The sequence below is a fragment of the Hetaerina americana genome, unplaced genomic scaffold (genome assembly GCF_022747635.1).
Source record: "Hetaerina americana unplaced genomic scaffold, ioHetAmer1.1.p SCAF_22, whole genome shotgun sequence".
NCBI classification, from domain to species: domain Eukaryota; kingdom Metazoa; phylum Arthropoda; class Insecta; order Odonata; family Calopterygidae; genus Hetaerina; species Hetaerina americana.
In genome coordinates, this window is record NW_027286786.1 from 7344113 (window position 1) to 7362628 (window position 18516).

The 18516-nt window shown below is 40.9% G+C and overlaps 1 protein-coding gene across 1 annotated transcript in view; it reads left to right on the plus strand.

Moving 5' to 3' along the window:
* Dh44 (diuretic hormone 44) overlaps nt 1–18516 on the plus strand; it is a 438509-nt gene that overhangs the window by 411929 nt on the left and 8064 nt on the right. Inside the window, exon 3 of the mRNA XM_071586425.1 lies at nt 15577–15855. Within this exon, the coding sequence (XP_071442526.1) occupies nt 15594–15855 (262 nt within the window). The 5' untranslated portion in view covers nt 15577–15593. The remainder of the gene's footprint in view (nt 1–15576; nt 15856–18516) is intronic.

The following is an 18516-nucleotide window of genomic DNA, read 5'->3' on the forward strand; positions in this document are numbered from 1 at the left end:
TGAGTCATGGGGAAATATAATTAGGCATTGTTCAATTCGCACGAATGCCCTCCTCTAAGAATCAAAAGATCCATTAAAATAAAATGAAAATTGGATTAAAAGTTGTTAATTAAGTAACGACCGGCCATTTGAAATATACATGTATTAAAGAGGATGCGTGCTTCAGAATCCTAGATGCATTTGGCGCTAAGAAATATGAACGGTTTTCAGATCCATTTCAAGCCATTGCGTCTCATTGGATTCCCATATCGTGTTGAACCAGGAGCGTAACGAGGTCGTCCAGGCAGACAGGCATTAAAAACATTGATGGCCATGAAAAGCGCATCATGTTCATTGCAATTCTTAAACAACCCTGGACCACACATTAAGAGGATAGAAACTATAAGAGTGCCATTTGAATAAATTCAATGTTATATTGATTAGTTTGATGTATTTACTGATATTACGGGTACACACTATTTCTATTACGCGAATATTTTATTTTTATAAAATTTAGTTAATTAATTGAAGATCCAGTTTCGAGTCGCAATTAAGATATACTGCGCGAAATTTTTTATGCGCAGTAAACTTATTTGTCCTTTTTTTCTGCTATTTTTTCAGTATTAAACCGATTCCCCCATTAAACGAAATAGTTTAAATTTTACTTAAACTGGGTTTTGATGAGGATCAAACCTGATCCCCTTTTTTCCTCTCTAATGTAAATGATTTAAAACCCTCCAACGGAAAAGGGTCCGTTAAATATTTTTATCATCTAAGTGGAGTCGCAGTACGCGTTTTATATTCGTTAATTGAGTTCGGACAAATGGCCAAAATGATCCTTATGATATTCATTCAATGGGCAAAAGGGGCCCTCGGGGGAGAATTTCTAATTGAACTCGTCGTTCATTCAATTCATACAATCTCTCGTTCTCAAATTTCCACTTTGCTGTTCTTTTGGGGAAGTGATTCCAGAGAATTAGGCTCTCATTCATACTTCGTTGAGCGAGACACGAAAGATAAAACTGAAAACGAATAAGAGAGAAGCGCTCCATAAACTCCACTTCTTAAATTACGTGAAAACGGGAGTGACACACTTTTCAGCAAAGCAAGGAATATTTTTATCCCGCATTTTTATCGGAAAAAATTGAGGGGCGAGCGTAAAGCGAAAGATGCATTTAAACTTCTTCTGAAGTAAGAACGGAGAGAACTTGGGTCGAAAATAAGCCGTCAGGAATCTTGAGAATGCTTCACTCTCGAATTTTTCTTGCCTTGGCGCTAAATTTTCCTCCCTCTGTTCAAATCGCCGAGGAAACTCGCTCGGGCGGAAGTAATTGGTTAAGATTTTCCAGGAAACGTTGCAACATAGAAAAGCCGCAATCTGATCTGATCACATGAGTCTTGGTGGAAAACAGGACGCCTTTAAGTCATTGCATTTCGAGTCGCAAGAGAGGAATTGGGAAAATCAGTGAAGCAGACGAAATTCCTGTTTAAAGGAGGAGTGCTGCACTTAATACCGTGCGTCCACTTGAGGTGGAGCCATCTTTGATTCATCATCCCTGGGGAATACGTTTACGTTTACACTGCACACGCACAAATTTGTTAGTAGTTTAGGTTATTTTATGCCACAGGAATAATGTAAAAATAAACGATAACACTTTTATACTTGGTATTGATTTATTACATGACCAGTTTCAATGCACTACATCATCTTCAGATGTAAGCATAAGACATCAACTGAAGTTGACGCAGTTGTTACTTCTGACAGGATTTATTCTTTGCCAGCGCTATCTCTCTTACTGTCTCTCTTATCTTGCTTCCTCCTGCTCCAGTCATCCCGCAGTACAGCCATAATTTATATCTACGAGCACAGGGGAACGAGCTTTCTCCATCCCTCTCTGCTTTGGAAACGGAGCATTGCATTCGCTGCAGCCGCTGAGGCATTGACCAAGGTGACCAGGCGACTTTCTGAATCCTGAATCAGGGTTTTAGGTCCAGAATGAGATTTGAATCCACACCTGCCCGGCCACATTCTTGGAGATTTTTCGCGTTTGTTTGATCCGTGATGTAGCGTACAGGCCAGTGTGAAGCGTCAAGACAAATGCTGTTATGAAAATATTACTTTGTCAAAAATGATTACATTGCACCCATTAAATTTCTATTCTACACATATATTACATATTATTATGGAATTCATGTATATAAAATAAAATTTTCATGAAAAGACATGCGAACTCTGGCGTTCATTCATCCAGGAAGCAGTCGGTGAGACGAGGACATGAGAGAAAAGGGTAATGGAGCAAGAGATGAATCTATTCAGCCTACACGTCAATTGGCATATTAACAAAATAAGAGCTATTTCTTTCGGGAGAATGCGATAGGTAAGCATCTGATGCACGGGGAATAGTGATAGTGCCACTGTCTTAAAGAGAAATAATAGTTTTTTTAGGAGAAACAAAGATAATGGTTCTTCACCATTTGAAAAAGCCCATAATTTACCTCCATGCCATTTAGAATGACTTTGTAACAAGAGCATCCGATATTTTGCTCAAAAGTCATATTGCAATTGAATAAAGTAGACAAATTAAGGCCACATGAAAGAGAAAACTGATGTTAATAAAGCTTGATTGTCTTCAGAGACATTTTTCGCAGCAGTGGATTTCCTCGGGGAGGATTTTGAGTTTCGCCAAAGTCATCTTTATGTGATGCTCTAGGATGATTATGCGGGCCCCTTGATTACCTATCCATTTGAACTGATGACTCCATCGAAACGTCAAGGTCGTCACCTAAACCTGCGACAGCGCGACTGCAATGGGTGGCCTGAAAGGTGGCGTTCAACAAAGGCGACTAAAGCCATTGTTTAATCTGAAGGGTAAATTATGTTCTCCCGAAATTTTATGAATTTAAAACAAAGAAAATGTTTAAGAATTTAAAATATGTTTACAAATCTTGTCGTGCACAAGTTTCCATTGATCTTCGAAAAGACAGTGGTCGACTCAAAGGAAGCAATTTCAACCCAGGGTGGCGTTTCCTTTCCTCCAATATGCCGTAAACTGTTCTGGCATCTGAATTTCACTCTGCCCTTGGGTTTGCTTCGGAATCTCATAAGGGGCAAAGATGCTGATATCAGTGAAACAATTAACGCTCGCTCTGAGGCGTTTCTATACCTCTGTAGGAACGGGGCGCTGAAGTCCATATCGTCAAAGGCCGAAATTCCGCTCGTGATTAGATTAGCAAAACCAATATTGATTTCGCACGAGGGAATATGAGGACCGAAAAATGTTGAGCGAACAGCGGAGAAATTATTTCGTAAGCTTGTAAAGCGTCTGCGGTCAAAGTGCACCACATGTAGAGAAGGGCACCCATTCAGAAAGGGTCGCGATTGCAATATCCAATTGGAAGGAATATTTTCTTCCCTACTTCTCTTCAAAATCGGGCCTAAAAACACTAATTGAAATATCATCCCGTCATCAAATTAGTAATAGTAATAATTTATCTATTTTGAAAAATGGTAGAACCATAATAAATGTCGTCAGTATAAATAATACTTAATAGATAAACATGAGTTCATAAATGTGATAAAGATCTCAGGTATACCTGTATGTAAGTGAGTGAAGAATGATCTGAGGCTTTCCTGGCGAATACTGTGGATGAAGGCTTCTCGGGTTTCGCACCAGGTCAGGTTGGGTAGCACCAACGTTTCGACAGCTACCAACCACGATGTTTCACCGGCTTTCTCGATGCCGGCTCCTTCCGCTGCCCAGCATTTCTGCTCTTCAGCGGTGATGCACTCGGCGAAACGCCCGGAATCCTAAGGGACTCCGTCAATATCGAACCTTTTCAAAGCATAAATGCTCGAAAAGGCCGAAAGGATGAAGTTCCCGAAGGACCCCGTCACTGTCGTACCATTTCGGAGCATGTGGCTCACTCCGCCATCGTCTTCAGGGTGAAGTGACATTGCCAGGATTGTGCCCAGTATTTATATGTTTGACGTGGAGTCCGCTGTCTCGTGATTGGTCGAGACGCTTGTTCTCTCGATTCCGTGATTCCGCGATCTTTTTGAGTACGGGTTTCCATGCGTTACTGATCTGGAATCCGTTGTCTCGATTTACCAGGTTCTTGTTCAATCTTATGTGGACTCCTTGTTTGACAATCCGTTCCCAGTATCCATTGGCCTGACAAAGGACCTTTGTCTTGGAGAATTCTATTCTATGTTCCTTTTCGATGCAATGTTCTGCCACCGCCGATTTCTCGGGGTAGCACAGTCAGATACATCTCTCGTGTTCGATGAGTCGCTTTTCCACTGTTCTCCCGGTTTCCCCAATGTATGATTTCCCACACTCGCAGGGGATTTCGTAAACTCCAGCTCTTTTTAGATTCCGGTCGTCCTTCACGGTGGATAAGAAGGATTTCAACTTGCACTGAGGTTTATGTATTGTCTCCACCTTATGTTCCTTAGAGATCCTGCCAATCTTATTCGATATGGTGGACACGAACGGGATGCAGGCTCTGGCGATGGGTTTTTCTCCTTCATCCTTCATCCTCTCCGGCTTCTCGAAGGTCCTTTTTAGGGCCAAGTTGATGTCACGTTCTCTATGGCCATTTAATTAGTTAGTAATATTGAATGATTAACACAGTTGAAAGCCTAACTAAGATCACATAATGTTACCGAGACTGACTCCTTCTCTTCAAATGCATTAATGATATAATTAACTATGGACTCTACTGCCAAAATTGTATATTTCCCAGATCGAGAGTCATTCTGTGATTTGGAAAAGAGATTATTAGAATTAGATTAGAAAAAAATCACATATTTAATCTTTCATTATAGCTTCAAAAATTTTTACCAAAACCAGGGACTATGGAAATGGAGCGGTAGTTAGTTAAATCATCTTTATCACCTTTCTTTTTCTTCTATTTCTCGAATGGAGTAACAAAATACCATTTAAAATTTAAATTATTTAGAGGAAGATTTTGAACCATATTGCCAACATTCATAGCATCAATGTTTTGAAAGAAAAAATTGCCTTCCACAGCTTTAAAAAAAATTGTTTACAGTGTCTGGAGTGGCAGGAAAAATTTTGAGCATTTTTTTTAGAAAAGCAATGCTCAAAAATGTCTGGGAAATTGCCTAAAAACTTGAAAACAAGGTTGCTCGACAGTCTGTTCAAATACTATGCCTATTGATACAAGATAGAAGCAGTCTGAAACTCTCTAAACCTTCCATTGTTATGGGCCTAATGGTTATGGTTTTACCTCTATTTGAGAATATCTTTGAAGTTATTTGAGTCTTAAAAGTGAAGCTTATACCACGATTGTCATATGGGAGATAGTTAATAATACTTATACTATATAGTTCAGGACCAACATTGGTAATTAACTTATCTAGGCAGGCAGAAAATTGAGTAGGCTGTTTGTTTGAACATTATCAATTAAAAGAAAGCAAAATATTCTCAAGAACCTGACAATCACTAGTTTTTAGTGTCATGTCAATGTTGAGATGTCCACAAATTATAATATTGATTTTAAGAGTAAAAAAATGGATAGAACTAGTACCAGTTGATCACAGAAATGTTCAAATACACCATTAGGGGAGCGATACACAGAAGCAATGATCAGATTCTGGTCTTTCAACATGATCGCAGATATTTCAAAGTGCAGTTCCATACAGCATTTTTCTAAGTCATTTGCTTTAAAGGGCATACTTTTCAAGACATAAATACAGGTATTGCCGTTTCACTAATGATATACTCATCAACTTCATTTTTTGTAATCCAATGTTCATTGAGACATGGTACACTGTAGCCACCATGGTTGACAACTGCCTCTATCTCAGATATCTTATTTCGTAGAGATAAGACGTTTTGGCAAAATAAATGAATGACGAAGTCAGAAGGACTGGTTTTGATATTCCTGTTTGGCGGCGGGTGAAATGCTTACCTAATGAACGCTTTTCCGTAGTGTTGTCGTTGTGGGCCCTTGTTGTTGCTGAAGTGGATGCCGGGGCATCACAATTTTTCAACTCGGAATTCCCCCGGTTTATTACCGCCGCTGCACAGTCCGGAATGAACTCTGTCTCTTAATGAGTAGGAGTCACTTTTCTCGGTTTGGAGAGCTGAAATTTCCCCTCTTTCACTTCAACTGGCCAAATATCAACTTTCAGGAGAAGAAGCTCTTGAAGGCCTAATGGCGCACTATGCTTGTATAAACTTATCCTGGTTTAACTAGCCTTCGGATCGCAATAAAATATTTACGAAACATGCATTCATTTTTCCTAAAATATTTATAAATTGTGCTTTATTACAATGTACCATGTGTCTCGCAACATTTTTTTTAATATTCAATTTTCTATGCTTTTGGATTAGAAGACATGATGCTTCCGGCGAGTACTTGCGGCGTCTTTGAAACACACGTTTCTTTATTCAGATTCAAATAATTTGCATTTGAGTATTATTTAAAATGATTACCTTTATTCACAATCATAATATAACTTATTCTATCCAGAAAATGCACGAATGTACGTATATCCCATTTCTGTTTTGAAATTCCTCCGCTTCATGAAGGGCCAGCAACAATATTTTTTGTACTTGAACTACATACAGCTTAACAGATGAAATTGTCAATAAAATTAAATATTTAACTTTTTTAATGCTTTTGAAACAAATGCGAAATGCCAATTTCATTGCTAAAGCTATAAAAACATTTCTAATCAAACATCTACGTTGAGAATTTAATCATTTTTTTCAACTTTTGAAATTCGTAATTGCATTTAAGGTTCGGTCGTGGGGGTGAATGCTTCCCTTGATCGGCGGCGAAGGACGCTCTCCCTCCCTCCCGCCATCCCTCCTTCATCCCTCCCTCCCTCCCACTCTGACGCCCGCGACGCGCGCCCTCGCGGGATATCCAGCGGAAAAGGAAGGGAGGCGATAAGAAACCAGTCGCACTTTCGCCTCGAGGAATTAAAAGGCGAGGGGATGATCAAAATGAATCTCCGTGCGCCCCTTCGGGGGAGGACGGGGGGTGGCGGGGGAGCGCACACCAGGCCTCGTTCACCCACGCACCGCGCGATATTGTGTTTGCAGAGCATCGCGTCTGAGAGGGGGAATATGTATTACGCGGATCCCGTTTAACATTCTTCTGTTTGGATTCGATAAACTTGCGCAGGGATAGGGCCTTGGGATACACGTACTTGGGACACGCGCCTCTACGCCCTTTTCCCCCCATTGATCGCGCCAATTTCTCTTTTTTTATAATTTTAAGATAAAAGCGGTTCACCAAACAAGCAGTGAAAGGGATCTTCCTCTCTGCTCGATCGCTAGTAGCGAGGGGGGGGAGTGGAGAGAGAAAGGGGGGAAGGGGAAAGGGGGGAGGGGAGCGGTTCTCGGACGGGCAAGAGCGAGCGAACGAATTCGACGGCGAATACCACGGCGAGATCCAAAACTACAAACTTCGCAAATTTGAGTGTAAACCATTGAAGTGAGCACAATGAGAATTAAAGAGATACTTTACCGTGATACGCCGAGGACGGCATTCGGTTCTTTATCACTTGTAACTCTCGGGGCATTCTCCGTCGCTCGCTGAAGGATTTGGGTTCGAATCCGATTACCGGGGAATGACTAGTGCGCCATTGTATTGCCCGTAGAAAAATGGCTAGAAGGAAAATGTGGGAAGGACGACGTTTCTTCGCGAGGAGGGGAGATTGACATCCAGGCCCCAAAGGGAGGGGGGAAAGAGACCCTGCGGTATCGTCTCCTAGGTAAAGGGAAGCGTCGAACTCCAGGTGTCTTCCCGGCGAGGCTGCTTTCAAAGCATTTATGCGGGAGGTATTTAGCCGGAGACCTTGTCCAATCAAATTGATACCAATTCAAAAAAGGGAAGAGCAGGAGTTAGGGATGACTAGAGTGCTAAACAGCTCGATCCCATGCCTGATAAGTATACTTAGGATGTAAAAGAAAAGAAAAGAGGGAAAATGAGTTATTATTAGGTAATCTACCGGTTAAGGTAGGTTTTTTGGATGGGCACAGGTACTAAATAAATATTTTGTGATTCCTAACAAAATAAAAAATCCAGTATCCCACTCTACATTAAACCCCTCTTCATCTCTGAGTACTTTCTTCTTCCCTTCACCCCGTCCAACATCTTTATCCTGCTCCTTCCCATCCTTTTCCTACCTCCATAGGATTTCTCCCAACAAACCCCTCTCTTCGCCCACCACACCAAGTAATTTCTCATTTGTTTTCTTCTCGGTCCATTTCACCTTCTCCATACCTCACCATACCCACATTTCAAAAGCCTCCCGTCTACGTCTATCCTCCTGCTTCAATGACCACGTTTCCGCGCCGTACATAGCTTGGCTCCATATCAAAGGTTTTACGACCCTTTTCATAATATCCTTACTCAACGTCCCATTCATCAATTCCCTCCTCCTTGTAAAAGCCTCTTTGCCCAGCGCAATTCTTCTCCTTACGTCCCTACTACTTTGTCCATGTTGGCCCAAAATACTTCCGAGATACGTAAACTTTTCTAGCTGCTCTAATTTTTGCCCTCCTATTTTAATGTTTAGCTCAGCCTTTTTCTTTTTAGAAAATCGCAAAACCTTTGTTTTATTAATATTGATTCTCATCCCATACCGGTCCAATTCAATCAGCAATGCTTGCAGCCCCTTGGCTGACTGACAAACTAAAGCTTGTTCAATAGAACACCTAACTGATTTTATGAATTCCCCGCCCACCTTAATTCCTACCTCCAGTTCTTCCCATGCCTCTTTAATCATTTCCTCTGCATACAGGTTGAACAGCAACGGTGATAATGGACAACCCTGCCTTACACCTCTTCCTAACACTGCCCAACCGGACTCCCCGTTCCCCACTCCCAACAGTGCAGTCTGAGACATGTACAGGTTACGGATTAGCCTCCTTTCCCTCCAATCTTTTCCTATTCCCTGCAATGTACCCACTAGTTTTTCCCAATTCACTCTATCACACGCTTTCTCGAAATCTACCAGACAGGCAAATACCTCCTGGTTGTGTTCTATATTCCTCTCGATTAATAATCTCATTACTGCAATGGCATCACGCCTACCTCTCCCCTTCCTAAACCCAAACTGGTCATCACCCAATTTAATCATTTGTCCTACTCTCTATCCTTTTGTTATGATCCATAGAACAACTTTAGCTGCGTTGCATATGAAACGTATTGTCCTGTAGTCTTCACATGATGTAGCCTTTAAGTTTTTCGGAATAGTAACTAAAACTGATCTTACAAAGTCTTCCGGCCAGATTCCTTCCTCATAGATACTACGAATCAGCCCATATAGCCTCTTCCTCCCACATTTGACTAAACATTTCAGTAGTTCCTCGGGAATGTTATCCACCCCCACGGTCTTATTTAGTTTCATCTACCTTAATGCCCTTTCTATCTTATCGTCGAGAATGCCTGGACCTAAGCTATCTTCTTCTACGACATGTTCTTTTTAATGTCAAACTTTGTTGGTCTAAGTTCTTTGCTATACATTTTTCTATGTATTCCTTGTAATCATCTCATCCGTGATCCATGGTTTCCTAGTCCTTTTAGCGTAAACAGTTCTAATAGTATCTTTTGCGGCTTCAGATAATCCTTTCTTGATACTTTCCCAATTTGTCTTCGATAGTGCTTAGCACTCTGCCATCCTCCATAATTTCCTCTACAGCCTGTTGGTACTCCTTCCTTTTCATCCTATTTAATGCTTCTACGTTCCATTTTCTAACCCGCCGCCCCTCGCTTATCTTTTTCAAACGGACACTACATTTCATAACAACTAATTTGTGGTCAGAGTCCGCATCCGCTCCCGGAATATCGGTCTTCCGGCCGATACCTAAACCTGTGTCTAACCAAAATATAATCATCTAGCTGATACCTTTCTGAGTCCATTGGCATTTTCCATGTATACCTGCATCTTTTGTGGTGTCTAAACCAAGTGTTGGTGATGACTAACCCCTGTCCCATGCAGAACCCAACTGCTTTCTCCCTGCGGTCAATCCTCGTGCCTACACCGTAGTCCCCCACTTAATCACCATCTCTTCCTTCGCCTACCGTCGCATTCAAATCCCCCATCACTATCAAATGTTTCCCTGCGGGAGGGGTTTGAAATGTGGGCGTGGAGAAGAATGGAGAAGGTGAAATGGACCGAGAAGAAAACAAATGAGGAAGTACTTGGTATGGTGGGCGAAAAGAGGGGTTTGTTGGGATAAATCCTAAGGAGGCAGGAAAAGTGGATGAAGGGGGTATTGACCGGCAGCGGGATGTTGAATACTGTAATTGAGCGGAGAATGTTTGGCAAACGAGGAAAGGGAAGGAACAGAATAATTCGTGACTGTGGTCACAAATTATTTAATTAGTAATTATGTCCATCCAAAAACCTACCCTAACCAGTAGATTACCTAAATAATAGTAATATATATGTTTATATATATATATATATATATATATATATATATATATATATATATATATATATATACCCACGGATCTCAGGGCAAATTACATATCCTCGATAGCTCAAGTGGTTAAGAGCATCCGCCCGGCAAGTGGAAAGATCCGGTGTTCGAGTCCCGGTTGAGGAGATATTTTTACTCTTGTGATCCGTTCGATTCCGCCTTCCCCACCTCTATTGTGTTCGTCCTTTATATGTGTTCCTATCCCTTTTCCTTATATCTGTTTCTGTATATATGAGTATATATATATATATATATATATATATATATATATATATAATATAAACACAGTGATCAACCCGAAGGTCGGTTTGGTAGGTGATGGTAGAGTTCACCCAGTACTAAGCCCGACGGCGTGTGAAATTCACGCATCAGGGTAGGGGAGCCAATTCCTCAATACTATGCCGGTTATGGTTTCCCAGGAAGATCTGGTGCCCGAAAAATCACGTAGCTTGGGGGAAGCTGCAGGTGGCTAGAGAGGCTTGCCCAGGAATCGAATCCAGGCCTTAAGGTCAGTAGTTCAACGCTCTACCCCTTGGACTACCGTGACCCACGCACACGCACATGTATATATATATATATATATATATATATATATATATATATATAATATATGTATGTATGTATGTGTGTGTATATACAGTATATACATATACATATATATCTACATACATATAATGTATGTAGATATACTATATACTTGCATACTTGTAATTATGCATGTATGTGTGTGTATATATATATATATATATATATGTTAAGTTATGCAAATCTTAACTTAATATATGTCTGTCTGTATATATTTATTTAAGTGTATGCACGTGTATCGGTGTTTTGTATGGATGTACTTATAAATCTTATGGCATTATATAATGTGTACAATTATGGGTTAATGGAAGGGTTTGGTCTCAATTTCGCCCTAATAAAGACTTTTATCTATTTATCTCTTTGTCACGGAGTAACCAGATAAAAGAAATAATCCAAACCAAGGGGTGACCCGATATGTTCTCGCTCTTTTATGGCCACCTGGTCATCAGGTGAATTTTATTCAGGGCTCAGCGCTTTTGAAAGAACGTTTATTGTGTACAGACTGGAAAACTCCGAAAAAGCTGCGTATTAAATTGGAAAAGCCTACTTCGCTCCTTCGCATGCGGCCAAAGCATGATTAAGTTTGAGAGATTATGGTGGACATTAATTCAAATCACTCGGAGGGGGAGCGTCCAACTCGGGAGTCGAATGGAATGCAGGCGCCGAGTGCACGATTCTACTATTTCAGTGCACGTTGAAGGCTGTGGATGGCGTCCTCGGGCCATGTGCAGATGAGTTTAACCCCGTGATTGGGTGGAAGAGCCACCCCCGGCGCCACGAACGGACTTGGCCGACGTGAGCAATCAGCTGCTTTTGACGGACCAGCGGCAGCGCCACTTTGACGGAGAACTGATATGTTGCAGGAAGCAGCGGCTGAATAATCGACGCGCTCTTTTTATTCGGAACATCTCCGCGGAAATCCCCGACGCGTCACTCCAAAGACCCCTTCCATCAAAAGCCGCCATATATTTCCCGGCAAGGTGACCCAAACGCCCAAAAGGCCATCAAAGTGGAAAATACCTGCCAACCGGTATTTCTCATTAAAACATGCATTTATATTCGGGAAAAAGCAGCGAAAAAACCCCGCAATGAACTTCATGTGACATAAAAAGAGAAAACTTGAGTAAAACCAATGCAGTCGGCAAAGGTCACCCCTCTCCCTCGTATCTGTCAAGCACTCGTCAATTGGAGATTGGAAGGGGGGGGGGGACGACGAAAACTCATCCTTTGATGTAGTATCATTTGTGATTCGATAAATAAAAACGCTCTCCAGGGAAGGCAATCTCTTTGCACAATTTATTCATCATTCCTGGAAATACCAACAACGCCAGAGCCGCTGAATCCGTCAGTCAAGTGATGGAGTCTTATGATCTCTTGTTTCATCCTGATAATTGAATCTGCTAATGTAATTCAAAAAATCCTCTAGTGCAATTAGTAAACTTGGGCGTACGGCTCATTTCTGAAAGAATTTATGTTGCCTGACCTCCTCGTACCTCTAGGCTATAAAAATTTACATAATTCCGCGAAGCACCAGTTATGCGAGTGTATGTGTGTACATATAATTATATATATATATATATATATATATATATATATATATGTATATATATATATATATTTATTTATTTATATATATATATATATATATATATATATATAAATTGTATCCAGAATGACCGGATTGCCGATGACATGCAATGAGGGAAAGGCGGTCAATGGGTTAATATCGACATTTTTCTGCTTCGAAATCACTGGAATAGTAGCAAATAAAGTCATCGGAGGCAACCACGACAACGTCACTGCATACGAGAATTATTTTGGCGCCGTTTTGTTCTTTTTAATCTTGCTCATACATATTATGGCAATTTTACAGGAATAATATAGACATAAGATGGAATTATTTCATAAATTAGACCATTTTAGTTAAAATCTCTCCCTTTAACATATCAAAACTTTCCATTTATAGTTTTTGCCTTTGGCACCTATTCACAATTTGCTTCAATATAAATCTGAATCCAAACAATTCCCCCCACAAGCTTCCGGAAGGCCGTATTGCCCTTGAAATAATGATAGGGAAAATTGGCGACAAATGTACTCAAGTCGCCTAATCTGATTTCCGGGCGAGAACTATTGGGAGGGTGACATCAATCAGAATGGGAGCGCCCTTGTCCTACCAAATCAGCTCCCTAGGAGTTATTGGCGAGTCGTAAAAGGAGCGTATAGAAATTCCTCGGATGACCCAGATACATATGTAATTTAAATGGACTAATCCCACTGGTCACGGTAGGAAAGAGCAAAGCAATTATTTAGTCAGGATCTTTTCCTAATAAGACCAAAGAGGAGGGTTCTTCAATATTTGATATTAGAAAAAATCACCATTTGTTTCCTCTGCTTCTAAAGAATAAAGGTGTAATACATTTATGATCAATGCACGATTCATGATTAATCACTGAAAATGGTGAGGCATAAATGCGTATGCACTACAACGAAATTAAGGGAGGCGTTTACTTCCGAGATCAACTGGCTCGTGAGAACCAGAGCAAGAGGAAATCATATCGCTGGTTTTTGGCATATTGCATGGAATTTGAATTGATTGGATTTGGCATTTTTGTGCTGTTTATACGTATGGTGCACTTCAGATATGACTGAGAGAAAAACACAAAAGAGTGAGGCAATTTTAATTCTTAACCATGCAGAAGATCCTATGGAGGACAATATAATATTCAATCACGATCCAATCAGGGTCAGCCTACATACACAAATTAAAGTATCTATTGTCATTTCTGATGGCAATTTAGGCAAACATAAATAAAAATTCAACAAAAAATGGATGTTTTTATACGTTTACACACGTTTTTTATACGCTTCACAGCTAAAAGCTAGGCGCAGAAAGAATGCTGCCATAAATGCAATGGACATGTGTGCAATGAACACAACATTAAATTTGTACTTTGTGTCAAATTTTAATTCAACCGAAACTTATGTATTTGAATTTTGTGCATCTGCATGATTTACACATTAAAGTACAATAAAAATAAATAAAATTATTACTTAGATATAAAATAGTCTCTGAAGTGAAACAACAATGTATCCCACCACCAAATAATTTTACCAGGCATTACTAGTTTCAACGCATCAGCTTCATCGTTAGGTACCATGGTGGCTCATAGTGATGAGAGACAGGTCGGATGGTGGGCAGAGTGAGACAGGTCGGATGGGGAGAACGAAACTCCTCTGTTTGACTCATCGATTGCAACCTTTTGTATCAAATGTTTGACAGCCAATTTGAATAATTCTCATTCTTCTTGTACACCATGTATTTAACATATTTCGGATGTCGTATATATCTTCTTTGTGTTATATATATATATATATATATATATATATATATATATATATATATATATATATATATATATATATATATATATAACATATATATATGTTATATATATATATATATACACGCATATCACTTTAGGTTTCCAAGCGTCTGTCGCCACTTGAAATATGCTCTTTTTCAGTTGCATATTTATATTTGATTACCCTTCCTTATATGTTTAATCCCTATCTCGGACTAAAATTTTCTCGCTAATTTCAACTTGCATAAAACTTGCGCGTACCATATCCAATCGTTTTCCATATTAAATATTTGGTTTTTAAAGACCCTCTGTCCCGTAATTCCACCTTTATTTGCTTTCTCGGGTCATTGAAAAACCTTCCATACAAATTGAAGAAAGTTATCCCTTTGACATTCTACTCCATGTCAATTATAAATAGTGTACCATGATAATATTTTCTATTAACTTTATGATATTTTAAGGTTTGCTATTGTAATTTCCATTCAAAATTGATTACATTATGCATCAATTGTCATTTGCTATCTCCTTAGCATGATGTCAAACGAAATTGTCATATCATATGCCCTCATGTTCTTTCGATTGACCACCCAATTCAACTAATCTCACACATAAAACAGAAAACTCTCCAAATTCATCTTGATTGATTCGTTCATTAGGAATTGGCAGATCCATCTTTTCTTTTGCACAGCTGCGTTATCTGTACAAGGAGTATTTGTTGACGATCACAGTCGGTTGGTTCACTAAACAGTTCTATCTCCATTTTGATAATTCTATCTTACACTGGGTGGGATCCAGTTTTTTAAATATTTTATTCTCGCTACAATCCCCACTCCGGCTTCGGCTCTTCTTGGGCCTTTATCTGCTCAATAATACACTCTAACGTACTATCCTTAGCATTCGCTACCTTTCTTCTTCATTTCACATAGTATCTTAAGATTCGGCATCATGGTTTTAAGTTCTTGAAATATTTTATCATGTTTCGTTTCAACGTTGCGTTTCGGTTTCCACGTATTTTGATAATTCTTTTTCCATGCCTACGGTTTCATCCATTCACCCTCCATGCATGATAATTCAGAGTGAATTGTCACAATTAATCTAATTTAAGTGACTCATTGCATGATAACGTTTTCAACAGCAGTGGTGATGAAGTAATCCTTTTCTCTCTCTCTTCCCTCGAGGTGATCGAAAGTCCGGCATGTACCCGAGGCGACGGCCGCAAGAAGGCAGCAGCGGAATCGGGGGCGTTCCGGGGGGGCCCCCCGCCCTCCTGCCCTCCCTCCTCCTCATCCTCCTCCTCATCTCTCCCTCCTTTGCCTACCACTCTCCACCCCTGCTCTCCTTCCTCGTCCCGTGGGCGGAGGGCGTCCCCGGGGCCACCGTCGGCGGGGCCCTCGAGGCCCTCGGACAGGCCCCTTACCTGCCAGCGTCGACGCCCGGGGACCAGAGGCGACTGCAAGGTGAGAGCGCCATCCAACCTTGTTCATCCGCTTCATTCCCTTGCAGTGCTTGGTTAAATCAGGCTGAGCCGACGGCTGAAGATGGCTTAGCCTGGCTTGACTGAACGACTATGACGCTACCTCATTTCCACTGCCCCGATGCCCTTCTCCCACATACAGACGACCAGACTATTCAAGAACCGTCCTCGGATCCACCGACTTCCTTCAGTCAGCTTCCCGACTGGCAACGACCCCAATGTAAAACATGTCCACTCATTTGATCTGCTCCCCTCTCCCCACAACCCCTCATTGCCTCTCCACCTCGCTCCCATTCCAATCGCCGTTCCCAAACTGCAATCCATCTCCACTGTTCAATTTCCTTCATCGGCAAATGCATTAGGCCTTTGTCTATCCACATGAACTATCACCGATATTCCTATATTTCTGACTCGCTCTCTTCTCTTCGCACGCGATATCCCACAACCTTTCATTCGATTAGTGCTTCTCCCAAACCATGCTAAAATCTATTCCCAAATCTGTCTCCATTATAGAGATGAAAACTCGCGATTCCGCATTTTTGTGGGCATTCAGATCGTCTGCGGGTGAATTTCCTGGATTGAGCAGTCACCATTCGATTCTTGCCGCTTTCCTTCCCCTTCCCAGCATGCCCCGCACTGGCACCCGCCACAGCCCTCGCATTCCTTCCGCCCGAATCCTTCTAGCATGACGTGAACAAGACCTAAGTGAAAGACCGAAAGCATAAGTGTATTCTGCAATGCGTCCTATTACATTTTTTTATATGTACGGTTTAATTTTGTGTTCCAGTATATCAGAGTAGTGCTAGGCATTGATAGCTCGCTGATCTTCAAGGAAATCGCAGTAGACTGGACCATGTGAGTCCCAAAAGATTGTCAGCATCACTTTACCCGCGAGGGGGTTGAACCTTGATTTTTTTACGAACGGGAGAGCTGGTGGGTATTCATTCCATACTCTGTGTTTTGGTATAAAGAACACAGTAATGGATCCAGACCTCGTCACAGGTTAATATTCTTTCAAAAAAGCATCTCCTTCAAACAAGCTTCGTTGCTTTAAGTCTCAACTAATTGAAAGTCCTGATTCTTCATAAGAATCAGTATGGTAAGCCGCCAGGGTAACCATCTCGCATTTGGTTTTCTATATTTAAAATTTTATGAATGACATTGTGAACAGCTCCAATTCTTACTTGAACTGCTTTAGCTATCATTTCAACAGTAATTCTTTTGTTATCACGAATAATATCATCGATCCTCGATTCCAACAAGGGACCAGAAACTCCGACTGGGCATTCGCTTCACCCCCCACACTTGTTCGGCCACTTTTAAAACGATCAAACCTTTTTTAAACATTTGCACAGTTCATACAAATTTTCCCTTTAATTCAATGTCAACATGAAAGAAGTATTTCACTAGCTTTAATACCTTCTGCGACTAAAATTCTAATGACAGAGCGTTGCTATTCTAAGATGTATCTCCAAAAATGTATTTTACCTTCTGAAGTGCTAACTATGCCCTGCCTTCTATGTTGAACAGTGTACCACACCTCTACATGTTAGGATCAATAAGCACCGTGCCTCGGGCAAGAATTCATTCATGTTGGGATGCTCCCGATCCCAAATCACACCTCCGAACATAACACTCCCTTTGATAAATAAATATAGTGTCTCTATTCTAGCATCCCTCCCACCCTCCCCTCAAACTCGAAACAATAGAATAGGAATACATATGGCTCCTCGATTCCTGGAATGAGCCGGGAATCAATACTAGACATTAATTATCCCAACTGCCAGATATTTTCATTCCATTCTCCATTCCCTTAACCTTCAATATCAATCCCTTGCTTCCAAAACTTCGCCTGTCCTTCGCAAATCTTCCTGTCCTTTCCTCTGCAAGCCTTCTCCTCAGCTCCTTCTTACCGCAAAGGAAGGTGGCCTTGCCACCGAAAATTTCGAAATACGTGAAGGTGTCCTTTTGTATGTGTTTCTCTGTACTTTTGTTGGCCAACGCCATCTCGCTCCTTTGTCTGAATTTATATGCGAAGGTAGGCTGAAAAATAATGCATACATACTTGTAGACCGCAAACGAAATGACCCTCAGAAGCATTCCTGGTGGTATGTGGAATTAACATTCCCCCTCAACACGCATGCGCAGGTTTCACGTCGTTTCATTCATCCAGTGTATTTTGAGAAGAGAAAGTATGGAGACATGATCTAGTTCTATGTCGACGCAAATTAAACAGCGTGCTGTTGTCGAATTTTTAAATGCTGAAAAAGTGACCCCTACTTAGATTCCTCGTCATTTAAAGGCTGTTTATGGCGACGATGCTGTTGATAGGTACTGTTAATCGATAAGGAGTAAAATTTCGTGGCTGCGAGCGAGAAAAAGTTCCAAAGACAGCCATCCGCAAAAAAAACTTATTTCACTGTGTTTTTGTATGCTCGACGAGTTGATGTGACCGATTTTCTGGAACGAGGGGCAACGGTTAATTCTTCCCAGTATATAAAGACTAAAACGCCTACGACGTCGAGTTTGTCGTGTTAAAGGCAGCCTGGCGCCAATAATCTTGCAGCATGACAACGCTCGTCCACACACCTCGCGCGCAACTGGAGAGGCTCTGCGAAACCTGAAATTCGAACCGATTCCACAC